We start from the raw sequence: 18,313 nt of genomic DNA on the forward strand, positions 1-18,313 counted from the left end.
GATGTGACACAAAGTGAGCTTAGTTTAATGATATTGACATGCACTCTGTTTCAAAAAGTCAGAGGTACAATCCCCTACCTCGTAATTATTATATTAAAAAAAGGTTACACATAATCAAAGATGGTATTCTTTTATCAGACTTGTTTGTATTTCGAGATTCATCATTTTGGCTAAGCTTTTGAGGGAAGATTTTGATTATAAAACTTTGTAGCATTTTAAAGAACTTTGTAGAGTTTTAAATTTAACTTGAAGTTTTGGGTACTGTATATGGTATGTTGAGAAAATTGGTGTGAATTGGGTGAATGAAAAAAAAATAGAGTATTTACATGATTTGTTTTTAAAAAAATAAGAGTATTCCTATGAATTTATTTTGGGGTCTGCTCATTCTATTTAAAGTTCTAATATTTAAAGAAGAGAGGGGAAAAAGGGAAAGAGTAGAAGAATGAAAGAAGGGAATTAAGAATATTTGAAGCGGAGGAAAATAAGAATAGGAGAAGTGTTAGGTCATAGATTCAGGTAGATGACCGAAAATGGAAGAGGTAGGTTAGTTATAGGATATAGATAAATGGTTTTCATCCATCTATTAATGATAATGACATTATTATTATTATTATTATTATTATTATTATTATTATTGAGAGTATTAATGCAACTTTTGAAGTTTAGGAGATGGGATACTAATAGTTTTTAACAAGAATTTTACTAAAACTTTTGAAATTTCAAAAATACTTTTCACAAGATATAAAATTAAATCATTTTTAGTCCCTAAACTTTCACAGAAACTAACGATTTGGTCTTGAACTTTGGTTTGTACCAATTTAGGCCCTGTAATTTAAATTTTGTAAAAATTTGATCTTTGAACTTTACTTTATAACAATTTAGTTTCTATTGAAAAAATCAATGATAAGGTTTAATGAAATTTCAGGTATAAAACAAATAATTAAACTAATTAGAAATTCAATAGTTTTACAAAATATAAAGTCTATATCATAAAATATTAAAAATTGACATCTATCTTTGATGAAATTTTTTACATAAGAGACTAAATTGTTACAATTTAGAAAATATAATGACTAAATTTTTATAAAATTAAAAATACAAAAATCAAAATAAAAACTAAAACGTTATAAAAGAAAATTTAGAGACTAAATTGTTACTTTCAACGAAACTCTACCTTTATAAATTAGCCTAAATAAAAGGTAAAAGTAGCCCCTTTGTCACGCATGATGCGATACCCTTTTCTGACGAGACAAGCAAAAGATTCTATCTAGTTGGACATGTTCAAGAGAAGTGAAATTCAAATCTAAGTTTGAGTGTTCTACCTTCTTTATTTATTTATTCTTTAATTTTACTTGAAAATAAAATTAATTGTTTTTTAATTTATATGTATAATATAATTTTTAGGTGAGAAAAAGATTTGAATCTTTCCCTTATAAAAATGAAAATAAATTCAAAGTTTATACATCATTGGATAACTCTTTAGTTTTCGATTTCAAGTTTTTGAAGATTAATCCTATAAAAACTTTTTCTACCTCTAAATTTCTAGTTTTGTTATCTATTTTCTATCAATTTTTTTCAAAAACCAATTTTCTTCCTTTGTTATCTACTTTTTATCAACCGTTTAAAAAACCAAGCTAAATTTTAAAAACTAAAAAAATTAGGCCCTTTTTGGTAACTATTTTGTCTTTTGTTTTTGTTTTGTAAAATTAAATCTATATCATCTATATTTCTTAGCATGATTTACATCTTTCTTAAGTATACTAGTTGATTTTTTAGTCAAATTCCAAATTCCAAAAACTACTTTTTGAAAACTACTTTTTTTTTTCCTCAAAATTTGGCTTAGTTTTTTAAACCATTGGTGAAAAATAAATAACAAAGGAAGAAATTTGGAGGTGGAAGTAGGATCCATAGACTTAATTTTCAAAAACAAAAACAAAATGGTTATCAAACGGTGTCTTAACTTTTAAAAACTTGCTTTTATTTTTGGAATTTGGCTAAGAAATATGCAAATCATGGTAAGAAATTGGGAGAAAATAGGCTTAAGATGTGTTTGGAATACATTTAATTTAAAAAATAAGTCATTTTGGAAAAAGATTTGAGTGTTTGACAATCATTCAAAATAACTTTTGAAGTGTATTTTTAATAAATTTTGACAAAAGTATTTAAATAAAAAATGAGTTTTTTGAAAAATATTTTTTTCAAGTCAATCCAAACAAACATTTAATTTTCAAAAACTAAAAATAAAAACGAAATGATTATCAAACAGAATCTAAATGGTTACCAAATGGGATCTTGACTATTCAACTAACTCAGGTGGACATTTTTTAAAAAATTTTCTTGGTGTTATTAAATAATTTTTCTAGGAATAACTGTTCGAACTTTTTTTTTAGGAATAATTGTTTTAACTTTTTTTTTATAAATATAATAAGGAGTTGAACTCTTATATTATAAAAAGATATTGAAATGATTTCAATGGTAAACTTAAAAATAAAGATAAATTAAATAAAGAGCCCACCATAAATAACATATTTTTAACTTGATTCTAACGATATTCAAATTAAAGAAGAAAATTGCTAAAATATATAATTTAGTTTCTATTATAAATATGTTAAATTAGTGATAATGTAGATGTCCATTATTAGTATCCATTAGACATATGTCATTTATCCATTAGTCCAAGTGTTATTCATGTATCTCAAGATTACACACTATTAATGTCCATGTAATCCGCTTCCAAATTGCGTATAAATAGTGACATTTTGTAGGTTTTGAAAGACACATATTGGTGATCAATCCAAAAAGATTGGAAAAAGTGGAGAAATCTATTCTTTGTTATTTTGTTTACTTTTTGTAATTTATTTATTTTATATATTTATATATTACACTATATTTATTTTAATATTTATTTATTTTATTATATATTATTATTATATTATATTTTCTCCATATCCATATTCTTGTTGTACGCCGTTGTACTCCTCAAATTCACAATACGTTATCAACATGAACTCCAATTGAAATCTTGCAAGATTACTTGCTCAAATAATTAAGATAAGAGCATAATTTCCTGATTATAACCATTCGTAATGCTAATAAATTTACATCCCAAGCTTTTAATAATTATTGTATGTCAATTGGGATAAGTGTTGAACATCCTCTAACTCATGTTCATACACAAAATGGTTTAACAGAATTATCCATAAAACGTTTGCAGTTAATTGCTAGACCATTGCTTATGAGAACTAAGTTTCCTACATCTGTACGGGGACATGCTATTTTGCATGCAGCATCACTTGTACACATTAAGCCAATATCATATCATAAATACTCACCATTACAATTAGCTTATGGCCATGAGCCAAATATTTTCCATCTGAAAAATTTTGGATATGCAGTATATGTTCCAATTGCTCCACCATAACGTACTAAGATGGGTTCTCGAAGGAGGTTAGGAATATATATGGGATATGATTCCCCATCAATGATCAAATATCTTGAATCCCTATCGGGTGATGTATTTATTGCACAATTGGTTGATTGTCATTTTAATGAGACAAAATTTTCAATATTATGGGGAGAAATTAAGAACTTGGAAAAAGAAATTACATGAAATGCATCGTTATTGTCTCATTTAGATCTCTATACAGATCAATGTGTTGAAGTTCAAAAGATAATTTATTTGTATAGCAAATCAGTTACCAGATGCATTTATAGATGCAAAGAAAGTAACTAAGTCACATATACCACTGCAAATGTTCCATCAGAAATTGATATCTCAACACATCAAGTTTTCACTAATGAGTCTAGAACACATAAGTATGGTAGACCAATAGGTTCCAAAGATAAAAATCTTGAAAAAGAAAAATAATTAATAGTTAAGAAGACTTGGTTGAGGATGTAAATAGCCATGAAGAAATTCATGACATGACTGATTAATGAGGAAGGTAGAATATATAAAGATAATAATGAAATCAATAAACTATGTCATGACAGGAAAAAGATGAAACCAAACTCATGTAGTTATTGACAACATTTTTGCATATAATGTTGCTCATGATATTATATCTGAAAATGAGGATTCTGAACAAAAATCTGCTAAAGAATGTTGATATAGAAAAGTGTGGTTTTAGTGGAAAGAAGCAATCGAGACATAACTAAATTCACTTTCAAAACGTCAGGTTTTTGGACCAGTAGTTTGAACACTAGAAGATATCAAACCTATGGGATACAAATGGGTATCTGTGAGGGAAAAAAAAATGAAAATAATGAGGTCAAAAAATATAAAGCAAGAATAGTTGCACAAGGTTTTTCACGAAGACCTGGTATCGATTATGGGAGACATACTCTCCAATGGTAGATGCAATTACACCAAGATATTTAATTGGTTTAACTGTGTATAAAAGTCTGGATATGCATCTTCTAGATGTAGTCACAGCATATGTATATGAATCTCTTAATAATGATATTTATATGAGAATCTTAGAAGAATTTAATGTACTTGAAAAATATAAATCAAATTTTCGAAAATTGTATTTAATAAAGTTATAGAGATCGCTATATGGATTAAAACAATCAAGACGAATGTGGTACAATCGCCTGAGTGGATATTTGTTGAAAGAAAGATATCAAAACAATCCAATATATCCATGTGTTTTTATAATGAAATCACAGTCAGGATTTGTTATTATAATTATATATGTTGATGACTTAAATATAATTAGGACTCTTGAAGAGTTTTCAAAGACAATATAATATTTTGAGAAATAATTTGAGATAAAAGATCTAAAAATAAAATAAAATTTTGCCTTGGCTTGCAAAGTGAGTATTTAGCAGATGAGATATTTGTTCATTAGTCAACCTATATAGGAAAAGTTTTGAAAAGATTTTATATGGACAAAGCACATCCATTCAACATTCTAATGGAAATTTGTTCACTAGATGTGAAGAAAGATATATTTCGACTTTGAAATGATATGAAGAACTTCTTGGTCCTGAAGTACCATATCTTAAAACAATTGGTGCAATTATGTATCTTGTTCAAATTATGTTGAAATTATTGCAATTTATAAGGTTAGTCTAGAATGTGTACGACTAAAATCAATGACTCAGCACATTCGTAGAACATTTGGTTTGTCTTATAGTAAAAATTTTCCAACGATATTATACGAAGTCAACACATCATGCATATCCCAAATCAAAGGAGGATATATTAAAGAAGATAGAACAAAACATATTTCACAGAACCTTTTCTACACTCATGATCTTGAAGAAAATAGCGACATCACTGTACAACAAATTTGTTCGAAAGATAACCTAGAAGACTTATTTACAAAGGCATTACCTACCACAACCTTTGAAAAACCAGTACAAAACATTAGAATGCGACGACTGAGAGATATCAAGTGATGTTTCCATAAAAGGGAGTAAATATACTTTTTAAAAGTATCAGATTATATAAAATATGTACTCATTTTCCTTCACTAGGAATTTTTTTTCCAGTGGGTTTTTTTGCCTATAAATAGTGGCATTTGGTGGGTTTTGAAAGACCAACACATATTGATGATTAATCCAAAAAGATTGGAGAAAGTGAATAAATTTATTCTTTGTTATTTTATTTACTTTTTTTTATTTATTTATTTTATATATTTATATATTATATTATATTTATTTTATTATATATTATTATTATAATATATTTTTTTCATATCCGTATTCTCGTTATTGTCATTGTATTCCTTAAATTCACACCATTTTCTTGTATTATAAAATTATTATTATTTTGAAAAGGATTGCTCAAATTATATATATTTGATCTCATTTTTTCTTTTTTGATTTTTGAAAATCATATCCTTAATTACTATTGACAGACATTAAAATTCATAAATAAAAAGATGGTACGATGTCAAAACAAACTTTCATAGATAGACTTGAAATATCACATGAGTTAATTTGATGAAATAGGCATGTCTATCCATAAAATAAGAAGGTATATCTAATACTCATGTTTATCCATGAGTTAATTTTATTATTGTTTTTTCCAAACATGTTGAATTGCAATAATAAAGAAATATGCACCTTACGATTCAAAGTCAAGACACAAATAAAACACAACGGGTTTAAAAAAAGAAAACAACTACATGCATAAAAGACTCACACAATTCATGAAAATAGGTCGAAAAAAGAAAAGACAACATATATCTCTTTCATAGAAAATCAAGTCACTTAACAGAAAAACATTCATGATATAATTTCAACTAAAATTGGATATTGATAAAATTAAATAAGCTATTTATGATATAGTTTCAATTAAAATTAAATATTTATAAATTATTAGTAATGTAACATAAGAAGGTAAAAAAGTATTTCTTTTTGTCACAGGTCAGTTTAATTTCTACTTCGTCCTAAAGTTTCAAAATATTATATTTTTAATCTGTAAGTTTTGAATTTTGTTTTAGCTTAGTCTCTAAAATTTAAGATTTACACTTTTAACTTCAATTTTTAATTAATGCTTACTTTCATTTTTTTGGCTTTAATACCCATTAATTAATTTATAATAACTATGAAGTTAAACTTTAAAATTGATTTTAATAGCGATTGAAACATAGTGAAACTTAATTAATTATAATTCTTTTGGATTAATTAATATATTTTAACACTAAAGATGGAAAGTGAGTATTTAATAAAAATCAAGATTAAAAGTGTAGATGTTGAAACCTGGGAACCAAAATTCAAATATGAAAATTATAATATTTTGAAATTTAAGTATTCAATTGAATTTCAAATTCAAAAGTCAAAACTAGAGCAACATTTTGAAACCTAGGTACTAAATAAACACAAAACTCAAAATTTAGAATCAAAACAATATTTTTATCTAAAAAAACTTATTGATGACCCATTGGTTGAGAAAAATCCATACAACATCCAAAACAAACTTTTTAAAATGATTTGATAACCTATTAAACTAAATTTGGATATACCTATTTTGTGATTGAAGCTCATATTTATTGTAGTGAACACAAAATTAAATAAATCAAAATTAACAAAACTTATCGAAACCAAATAAAACGGACTATTTCATTGATTTTATACTTTAATAAACTGAATCCATAGATTATGGAAACAAAAATGGTAATGTGTGACAATTTGTATATGTTATTTTATGTGTCATCCATATTTGATATTTTATAAATATGACAAAAATTTCAAATATAGATTTTTAATTATTTTTTATTCCATATTTTTCCTAACACAATCAATTGATAGAGAGAGAAAAGCGGTGACGGGCGACCAGACGTACAGTGATCGATGGAAGTAAGCGGCAGAGGGGTAGAGAGAGAGAGAGAGAGAATCGACGACTAGACGTGCGATGATCAACGGAAGTAAACATCGGAGAGGTGGAGCGGTGATGGGTGATAGATGGTGTGGAGGAGTGTTGGTTGGTGAAAGAGAGATGTTGGGAGTATGTTGCAGCAAAGAAGAATTGCCGATTTTTCTTTTTTCTTTTTTTGAAATCTAAGTGTATCATTATAAAGTATATCAATTCAGTCAAGTGCACGATCATTATCAAGTTTATCAATAGTATATCAATGAAGTGTATCGACGGTATATCAATCAAGTGTATTAACATTATAAAAGAGTGCATAATTACCTAGTGTATCAATAGTATTTAGTTGGTCAAGTGTATCAAGTTTATCAACAATGTAAGTGAGTGCATGATTGATAAGTATATCAAATATATCAGTCAAGTACATCATTATCAAGTATATCAGTAGTGTATCAAGTTTATCAAGTATAACAAGTGTGTATCAGTAGTGAGAACATTTGTGACATTTTATATCTTTTATATATGTGATGAGTTTCATTTTTGTCAATTTTGTAAATAATAAATATGTAGGCTATAGGCCTAATTAGTGTAACTTGTTTTGCTCTTTTTGCAAGTACCCCTTATGAAAAACTATAGTTCAAACTTACTACTTCGATTTGGTTTTCTTTGGGGTGTATTTTTTAGGAAAAAAATACTTATTTGGTCTTTAAATTTTGGGTATAGTTTTCATTTGGACCTTAATTTTTAAAATGTTACACATTTAGTTCTTAAGTTTTGAGTTGATTTCAATTAAATCTCAAATTTCAATATATTATAATTTTACCCTTAAAGTTTGAGTTTTGTTTAACTAGGTTTCTAGGTTTCAAGATTACACTTTTAAACTTGATTTTTCAATTTTTTTTAAATAATGTTATTTTAATATATATTGACAAAAGTAGGGTAGGATTGAAAGTATTGTCAAAAATAAGTTTTTAAATCGTGTACCCGGTACACGATTAGCCATAAATCATGTACCCGGTACATGATTTCTTACTGATCTGGTGCGCGCAGTCTGCCGTGACAAGTCATGCAGGAGGTAATCGTATACCCGATACACGATTACCTTAAGTCGTTTACGAGTACACGACTCCATTCCCCATTAAATCGCCGCCTCCCTTGCTTTTGCTTTTGCTATTTACCTTAAGTATTTACCCAAAGAGATGATATTTGCTTGATTTCTGATAGACATAAAGGCATTCTTACTGCAATTAATAATGAGGAAATTGGTTGGAGTGAACCTAGAGCGTACTTGTATCTTTTATGTACTTGTATTTCTTTTATGTAATTGTATCTTTTATGTACTTATATTTTTCATGTAATTGTATCTTGTATGTACTTATCTTTTTATGTAATGGAATCTGTATTAGATATGTATCTGATACGAATTCGTCCAAATACAATTCAGATACATGTCAGATTTGTGTTTTAGCATATTTGTTTTACATATCTTGAAAAAAGATATGTCTATGAACACGCTCCTGTATTTTTTAAGTCTAACTAAAAGGAAAAAACCGATCTCACAGTGGTAACTTACCGGAAATAGTGTCGACCATCGTGGGATCTCATTGTGGGAACTCAGAAGAAGTCAATCTCACTGTGGGAACTCGTCGAAAATAGCGTCAGACCATCGTTGCACGGTCGCCGGAGGAGCGAATGAATGGCAAGGCGGTATATGCGTCGGCTAACAAAGCTTTATCTAAGGAAGAGTGGGCAATGAAAGTGAGAGGCATGGGTGGAAGGTTCATTATGCGGTGAAAGTGAGGAAGAGTGGATGGCAACTTCATTAGAGTTCTTCAAAAATTACCACACCTCTACTATATTGGGCTTAATGGGCCACCCAAGAGTTTCAATTTTATTTTTTTTACTATCACATCAGTGCAAGATAATTATGTTTTCATTGTAGATTAAATATATAATTAAGTTTAATGATAAAGGAATTTGTGGACCCATTCCTAAAGTCTTAATATTATTGTACATCTCCAATTAAAAAAAATAGTCAATCTATTTTTTTTTTAAAAAAAATAAATCGTGGACCGGGTCAACCAGTCAGCCAGTCGGCCGACGTGGTGCTGACTGGATTAAACGGTACTCGTGTACCCCGTACACGATTTCACAACCCTAATTTTGTCAATAGTTTCAATAAACACATTTTAAAAATACTTTCAATCATATCCCTATTTTTAAAAATACTTTCAATCCTACCATATTTTAGTGTCAATATATATTAAAATAACATTATTAAAAAAAAATTATGGTTTTTCACTAAATACATACTTTCAATCTTTAATGTTAATGCCTATTAAAACTAATTTTAAATATTCACTTTATGATTAATTTTTAGATCAAATAACTGACATCAATGCTAAAGACTGAAAGTAAGTATTTAACAAAAAATAAATGTTAGAAGTATAAATCTTGAAACCTAGGAACCAAATTGGAAAAAAAACTCAAATCTCAAAATTAAATTTGTGACATTTTGAAACCAGCTAAGAGCCAAACGGAAAATTAGATCTAAAATCTAGAGACCAAAAATATATTTTTTCTATTATTTATTAATTTAGTTGAATTTTACCTATTATATTATTTCATTTTTGCTAAGTTACCTATAGTATCCCTCATCATTGTTCTTTGTTTAAAAAATATTCCTCTAGTCTTTTAAAAGTTACAATATTATCATTGATATTTGATAAACGTTCCAAAACTACTCTCTGAGTAGAAATTAGTTAGAACGTTGAATGAAATCTGGGATTTGACAACTTGTGATTGACGGTATCTGTGTCTCCATTTTTGTTCCAGTCATCTCCACATCATTCCAAATTTCAATTTTTACCTAAAATTCTAACTTTTTCTACACTAAAATAATTTCGAATCGATTATAAAACATCAAAAGTAATTATGCAACTTCTAAAAAATTAAGAGTCAATGGTACTTTTTTTCTTTTGGTTGTAATTTATCGTAATTTTTCCATACTCGATTCAATTATTTCATTATTATCATAAATTATTTTTTTATTTCAACCTACACCTTATAACGTAGACAAACATTAAAAAATAGAGTTGTTTTCAAATATAGAAAAATGAACAAAGATATTTACAAATACAGTAAAATATCTAATAGATTACTATCATCTATCACACTGAAGATACTAATAGATGTCTAAGAATATCTATCACTGATAGACGATAACATTTTGCTATATTTGAAACTATTTTAAGTAATTTGGTATTTATAACAATTTCCCTAAGAACTAAGTAGATACATTATATTTTTCTTTTAAGGAAAAAAATTAAATTATAAATTTATAGGAAGAAAAGCGTACAAATACAGTAATTAGTTCAAGACTAGGGCAAGGCATAAAAAGTCAATATTATTGTTTATTATTATTATTTTCTAATGAATAAGAAGTCAAAAGTGAAACTGAATAATATATTGTTTCAAAAAAGAAATTGAATAATATATACATTTAAATAAATTAGTAAGAAATTAATATTTGGGTGTACTCGAGACTGCAATTTTTTTTAGCTCGGTGACTATTGAACCTCAAGTTGCTATATGATGATTTTTTTTTAAGAAAATATATTTTTCTCTTGATAATTGAAGTAGTGTATCGAGATGAGTGGAACCCGAGTTCCACTCATTACTCGAGTCTAACTATTGATTTCTTATGTCAAAATGAACAAAACTCAACTCAACTCAACAATAGAGAGGATGCATACGCTTGAGATGCAAAGTTGAAATATTTCAAAGTGAAGGAGTATGGTTTGTTTTTTTTTTTTGACAATATGTATGGTGGGGAAATTGAACCTCTGATATTGAGTTTGATAGTACAAATACTTTGTTAGTTGAGTTATACTCGTTTTGGCGATCATAGTTAAATTTAAACCTACGCAAAGTTTGTGATATTTCGTATAATTCTTTTTAGTACAACAATTGGATGACGGATTGAACCCCCAACTTCTAGAAACGAAGGTCATGCCAACATCACTGTGACAAACTCACTTTGACATATTTTGTATAATTTAATCTAAATCTTATTAGATAAGTTTATAAATACATTTGGTCCATAATGTGAGATTGGAAAATATATACATATGGTTCTCGAGTGAACTATGTTTCAGTTAGCACCAAAGTTTAAAATGTCGATGTCTTAATTTTACGAAAAATGATGAAAATATCAATAAAATGTTGATGTTGTTGGACATTTTAGAAAAAATTATAAAAGAACTGAAATTAGTAAAAAAAAATCATTTTATGATTTTTAAACACGTTAACATGTTTATTATTCATCATTATATTTACATTAATGACATTACTTATTTTTTTTTTTATGTTTTGTGATTTTTCTACAATATAATGAAATGCCGATTCACCTCCATATTGATGTCGAACTTATGAAAATGTAGAAATATTAATGAAAATATCAAGATATCATAAAAATCTAATACCATAATTGATATGATATTATTAAATTTTCATCGATATTTCTACGTTTTCGTGAGTTCAACATCAAACAGAAAAAAGAAATAATAAAAGATAGTAAATATAATATAAATAATGGAGAGGTTAGCTAATTTAAAAATCATATTTATTTATTATGAGGCCGATATTTTGGGGGATATGGACATTTTAAACCTGGATTAACACCCATAGCGTTATTTTAACCTAAAGAAAATGGTTAACAAAAAGAGAAGGAATACCGATTAGCATCGCCATAAGCATCCCGCAAGAAAACGAAAGCCGGTCTTGCTGTTCCGTGAATTGAATGCGACCAAAACCCCACACCCCTTTTTCTCTCCATTTCTCATATTTTTCTCAATCTCTCTTTTCCCTACAAATACCAGAATGCTCCGCAATCTTTCCTTGCGCCTCTCTTCTCTTCCTTTCCCCTTCCCATTTCTTCCATTCTCGATTCCTACAAACAATTTTCTATAACCCTTCCAAGAATCCACCAACTGGGTGTTCCTCGTTTCTGGTTCTTTCGACCTTAAACACCCCTTTTCTCAGAATTCTCTCCAGGTAACACACTTCAATGCTCTTCAGTTTTGTCGATGTTTAGTGGGTTTTCCTTAATTTGACCTGTTATTTGATCCCCACTTTTTGTTTTTGTTTTTTGGGGTTCTGATTTTGCTGATTGTGGCTCTAGTTTTGCCCTCTTTGTCGCATTTGTTTTGTGTTTTCTGAATGTGGGGTGTGAATTTTTCGAGATCGTAACTATGGATTTGTGCTTCTTTGTCTGTATTTTCTTTTTGTTGTTGCTCCCCTTTGCTTTTCTTTATGGTTTTTGTTTTGCACTTTCCATTGACAGCATTGATGGTGCATCTTCTGGGAATTTCATTTTTGGAGTTTATTCTGGTTTTGGAGGATTTGTTTTGTGAACCCCTGTTCTTTCTTGTCGGTTTATGTCTTGTAATTTCATTATTATGTGCAATTTCTCGTTTCTCTCTCCTTCTCTCTCTCCTTTTTTGTTGTTGTTTATGATTGAATGTTTTAGCTTCTTCTTGAATCCTGAAATATATGGTTTGAATCTCATCTCTCATTCCATCTGTCTTGATCAGGGTAATCTAGAACTTGGAGGATTAAATTTCTCCATGGTGAGCTTTTAATATTTTTCAACTTTTTCCTGTTGTCCTATAATGTAGAATTTTCATTCCTAGAGGAAAATGAGCTTAAGCTTTGATTAATTATATGGATTATGAAAAAGGATTGTATAGTTTCTGGATTGTGATACGATTATGTTTGCTTTTGTGGTCATTAGGGAGAAGCCCCAGCCTTCTTTGCTCATGATTTGAAGGAGGGATTTCTGAATGGATTCAGTTTAAAATCCAAAGGTTGTGAAACAGCCACTGTCATCGGCAATAAAACAGTATGCTTATTTAGTTGTATCGATTTTTATTTATCACAGTATGAATTAATTTGTTCTATAGTGATTTTTATGCATGAACAAATTAATTACCTCCACAAATCTTAATTTTTGGGTATGCTTCGGCAGTATCTGGTTGATGGAAGCTGCGATGAATTGCTGTTGTCCTTTCAAGTTCAAGTATTTGATCATTCCAAAGGAACGCGGTAAGTTTCTCCCCTGGCTATGCAATTAAGTATTTCAGTTCTAGTCTTCTAAGTTCTTGTGGAATTTGCAGGAACAATCCAGTTGTTTTGGGAACAATACCGAACTCATGTAAAGGGCATTCAGCAATAGCTTTAAATGAAGACCGCATATTGTTTATTAAGGGTGGATCCCCCTTAGAGGATTCTTTTTGGTTTCTTGAGGTTAGTCATCTGTTGCTCTTGAAACATCATCAGGCTGGAAATATATTGGTTAATACAAGGAAGAATTTCATTTGATGTACACGATCGCTCTTTGGATAAAATCCGAGAAGTGGGTGGAAGTTGATGCCAAGTGGAATTCTGATTGTTACATTTGCTTTAGCTGAAATTAATATAGTTTTTGATGTTTATTCTTATTCTTATGATTTTATGTACTTGAATGTAAATAGGTGGATACTCCATATGTTCAAGAACAGAGAAAATCTTTGGGTTGTGAAGTTGTTGCTTGGAGTAAAGGTGTGAGGGGAACTGTGGCGAAGCCGATTGTTGTTAGTGGTCCTTCTGGAGTGGGCAAGGGTACTCTTATATCAATGCTCATGAAAGAATTTCCATCCTTATTCGGATTCTCTGTTAGCCACACAACCCGTGCTCCGAGGAACATGGAGAAAGATGGCCTCCATTACCATTTCACAGAACGAAGCCTTATGGAGAAGGACATAAAAGAGGGGAAATTTCTTGAGTTTGCTTCAGTTCATGGAAACCTCTATGGAACTAGTGTTGAGGCAGTTGAAGTGGTAGCAGATGCCGGAAAAGTATGTATTCGACCAGTCTTTTGAAAATTCTAGAAGGGATAGTGATTTATCATGATTAATTTTAATTCAGTCTCTTCTTCTGCCTCTTGCCTTCTTAAGCTTGACTTTTCTGTCTAATTTTATTTAGCAGACCCCCACAGAAGTTGAACCGATAGTTTAATCTAATCTAATATAATAGTAAGCATGGGAAGTCAATTGGTTCTCTCCAGAATGATTTTAAAGGACAATATCTGCTTCAATTTGAGGATCTTTTCGGTTTTATCTAATTCGTATAATTGTTATCATATTACCGGTTTTTTCTAGTTGAAATGCGGTCTGTGTCTGCCAATCTGAAATATTTGCTGTTTTTCCCTTTAGAGATGCATTCTTGACATTGATGTTCAAGGTGCGAGGTCTGTGAGGGCTAGTTCTCTGGACGCAATATTCATCTTCATCTGTCCACCTTCAATGGCTGAACTCGAGAAGCGCCTTCGTGCTAGGTAAGTTAAAGATTCCATTAAGTTTCCCCATTGAAAAGCTTTTCCATTTATGTAGCCAGTCTGAGTATGTTACATTTATACCCCACCCTCAGAGGAACTGAAACCGAAGAACAAATCCTCAAACGATTGCGAAATGCCGAGGCAGAGATCAAGGAAGGAGAATCATCTGGTATATTTGATCACTTCTTGTACAATGATAACCTTGAAGAGTGCTATAAGAGTCTAAAGGTAATTTACTTTGCTATGTAACGGAAATTTGTGTTTAATTTATCTTTTAGCTAGCTGAACGAAGCCTTTTGATAAACCGAATTATTGCAGAAACTCTTGGGGATCGATGAGAGTGTCAACACTTGCACGAAATCAAGTAAGAAATTTCTTTCTTCTATCGAAGTCCATATACATAATTTAGTAGGTGACATATTTGATATATTTATTTAACTTTCTTCAGTTCCAGAAGATTTGGACCTTCCTCCAATTGTCCATTCAGTATCAAGGATTGATAACAAAATTATAATAACGTACCGAACTTCAGACCTCGATAATGAAACTCGGAAGATGTAAGAACTTGGAATCACAATTTATATCAATATGATTTGAACGTTAGGGTGTTCAATATGTTTACACCTGTGATGTGATCTTTTGGGAAGCAGGATTGTGTTGGATCTATCCTCACTCAAAGGCGGAGCACCTGGCCGGACAAGAGGGCTGGAGGCTTATGCAATTGACTCGGTTACAAACGGCTCGGCTATGATCAATCAGCCTAGCTAACGACTACTCCACCTATGATGATTTACACTGCTAACTTGTTACCCTTTTACAGATGATGGCAAAGAGACGATGGTGCATTCCCTAATGAGCACATTAATTCGAGACGACTTAACTAGTCTGATTTTTCCCGGTCTTACCTTTTGTTTCGGTTTAAAAGTTTAGGAAGAGAAATGACTCGAAGCAATGTTTGAAAGATCGAGACGATTATTATTATTTCTTACATTACATGGCTGTGAGAATGTGATCTGTGATTTTTCTGCGGCAAATTGACTCATCATTTATCCAAAACTAATTTTTCTTGCTTGTTAGAAATTGAAAGTCCCATCTTTCTAGATTTTTTTTTGATGTTGAATGGGTTTTCTTGATTCTTCGTTCTTGCTTTTGATTGAGGAGAGATTCATGTTTAGTTGAAATTTTAGAAAGAAGAAAAAAAAAAAAAAAAAAGAAGAAATTTTGTTTTTGTTCTTGTTGAGTTCAACCATTATTAGGGATTGAATCATCAACTTTGTTCTAATTTTCCATGTAGATTAGATAATGGGCAGTGGCCCCATTTTATAATAATTTTAATAAAGTGGATTGTACAAAAAGGCAGAAATGATACAAAAGGAAACTCTGTGACATAGCAATCTGTAAATTGCTATATGATGATTTGAAAGATGGATCTTCTTGGAAGCTCCCAACTTAAACCAATAAACACTTTTTTTTTAAAAAAAATATAACTGAATATTGGACAAAGTAAGCATATTACTCAACATCTTTCAGGTTAAAGATTTAAATTTTCATGTCTTGTTAGGCTTTGATAACTATTTAGATCTATTTAAATTTTAACCTTTTTTTTTTTTTTTAAAAAAAAACTATACTACTTTTAAGATGATGACAGATTTTAATTTTTTAAGCAACTTTCTTTTTACAAAAAGAGCAAAATGAATATTACAAATAAATAATTATAAATTGCATGGGATTACTACATTGAAAGGTTCCTAAATATACGTTAATTAAAACCACATAAAATTAAATATACTTTATGGACTGGAGTACGTGTCAATAAATTTTTCAAAAGCTCTTCATTTTTTTTCAATTATCAAGCTACTCCTTCGAGCTTCGTTTCCAAAACATACTTATTCATTAAACATACTTTATGGGCTGGACATCAAACGAGTTCCGTTTTCCAAACTGTCTGGCACACGGGCATCGTTCTTAACCCCTGGGTCCGTTAGGCTTGCGCACAAAAATGGGGGCCATTTTGTGGCACCAAATGAGCTCTATTCTCAAAACCGTCTGGTACATAGCTTGAGCGAGATTGTTGATTAGCAGTGCATTCTTTTGAAGAAAAGCTTCAATGTATAACCTTCCAAACACTGAAACACATGCTTAGGGATTCGAAGACAAATCGAAGTTCCTAAAATCTACAAAGTGGTGCTCCGATCGTCCTTTTGAGATTGATTTCGTTGACAAAGAAAAGGAATTACAAACTAAACCCTATATTTCATATCTAAACGAAATTAAAATAAAGACAATGATGATCCCAAATTTAAAATTAAGAAGGATTGGTAAAAAAATGAGATGTATCATTATATTTTATGTTTAAAATGAAATCATAATAAAGATAATGATAAAAAAAATTTATAAATGGTGTGATTTAATTAGGATTAATAGAAATATAATAAAAATATAAAAAGTCAGCTTTAGGAAAAATAATATGAAAATTCAAATCAATATTTGAAGATATAAAATTCATTAGATACAAAATTTGGAAAATTTTTAAATTAAGAAATGAAATTTATGCCAAAATACCTGCATGCATAGAGGAACCTAATTCACGTTGAATATATGAAAGTAAATAGATAGAGCCCAAATTATGAATTTGATAAATTAATTACAGTATAGTTAATGAAGTTGCTAGATTAACTATAGTGTAATTAAAGAAGTTGTTAAAGGTATTTTAAGATCAATCGAAAATGAATACACGTGTGTCTCCTGCGTTTTACTAGAATTCTAATAAAGTTTAAATAGTGAATTAATAAATTAATGAAGTTCCTAGATTAATAATAGTGCAATTAAAGAAGCTGTTAAAGATTAACAGAAAAGGAACTCATGTGCGTGTCATGTGTTTTGCTATGATTATCAAAAGTTTTTGAGTTTTATTATATTTCCAAATGAAAGTTTAATTTCTGTTATAGAACCCAATTTCCCAATTTTCTCACTAACAAACTTTTAGATCCGTTTAGTGATTATTTGGTTGCTGAAAATTGGGGTTAAGTTAAAAAATAATGTATTTTTTTAAAGTAATGATAAAAATATGGTACATAGGAAAGAAGTTATAAAATTAAGGTGTAAGAGATAAATATTGACAAAAATAGGGTAGGAAAATCGTGTACCCAGTACACGATTATTGTTAAACCAAGTCATGGTCTCCATGTCAACGTATGACTCGGTCAAAGAAGATCAAACTCGTGGATAGGTCCACGATTTTCATATATATATATATATATTAAGAAAACCATTAAATTTGAACAAAAGAATTGACTAGATGATTGTTGTGGCAAATCCCTCTCTTCTTGCTCTCTCCCCTTCGTCCTCTCTCTTTCACTTTGACATGGAGGCCACCTCAAACCCTAACAGAAGCATCAACAACCAAAGAAAAACCTTAATAAACAAATAGAACAGTTATTTGGCATTTTTGCCTCGTCCCTTGTCTTGAGTTTGATCCGGTGACTTTTTTCTCGTGACGACATCGGTGCATTTTTGCATCGACAACCAAAGGAAAATCTTAGTTCAAGGGTGTTTTTTGCATTTTTTCCATCATTTCTATCTTTTTGTACCATGATTGTCTCGTGAAATTACTT

The 18,313-nt window shown here is 29.6% G+C and overlaps 1 protein-coding gene across 1 annotated transcript; it reads left to right on the forward strand.

The window, feature by feature from the left end:
* The first annotated feature begins 12,093 nt into the window (after nucleotides 1–12,093).
* Nucleotides 12,094–15,779, forward strand: LOC120074709 (guanylate kinase 2-like). Its single transcript, XM_039027929.1, has 11 exons — nucleotides 12,094–12,379; nucleotides 12,919–12,954; nucleotides 13,119–13,226; nucleotides 13,353–13,429; nucleotides 13,501–13,630; nucleotides 13,858–14,220; nucleotides 14,578–14,699; nucleotides 14,792–14,927; nucleotides 15,018–15,063; nucleotides 15,148–15,256; nucleotides 15,350–15,779. Exons 2-11 carry the CDS (start codon nucleotides 12,952–12,954, stop codon nucleotides 15,465–15,467), a joined length of 1,212 nt encoding a protein of 403 aa, XP_038883857.1. The 5' UTR covers nucleotides 12,094–12,379; nucleotides 12,919–12,951; the 3' UTR covers nucleotides 15,468–15,779.
* Nucleotides 15,780–18,313: the final 2,534 nt, after the last annotated feature.

This window comes from Benincasa hispida, chromosome 3 (genome assembly GCF_009727055.1).
Source record: "Benincasa hispida cultivar B227 chromosome 3, ASM972705v1, whole genome shotgun sequence".
NCBI lineage: Eukaryota > Viridiplantae > Streptophyta > Magnoliopsida > Cucurbitales > Cucurbitaceae > Benincasa > Benincasa hispida.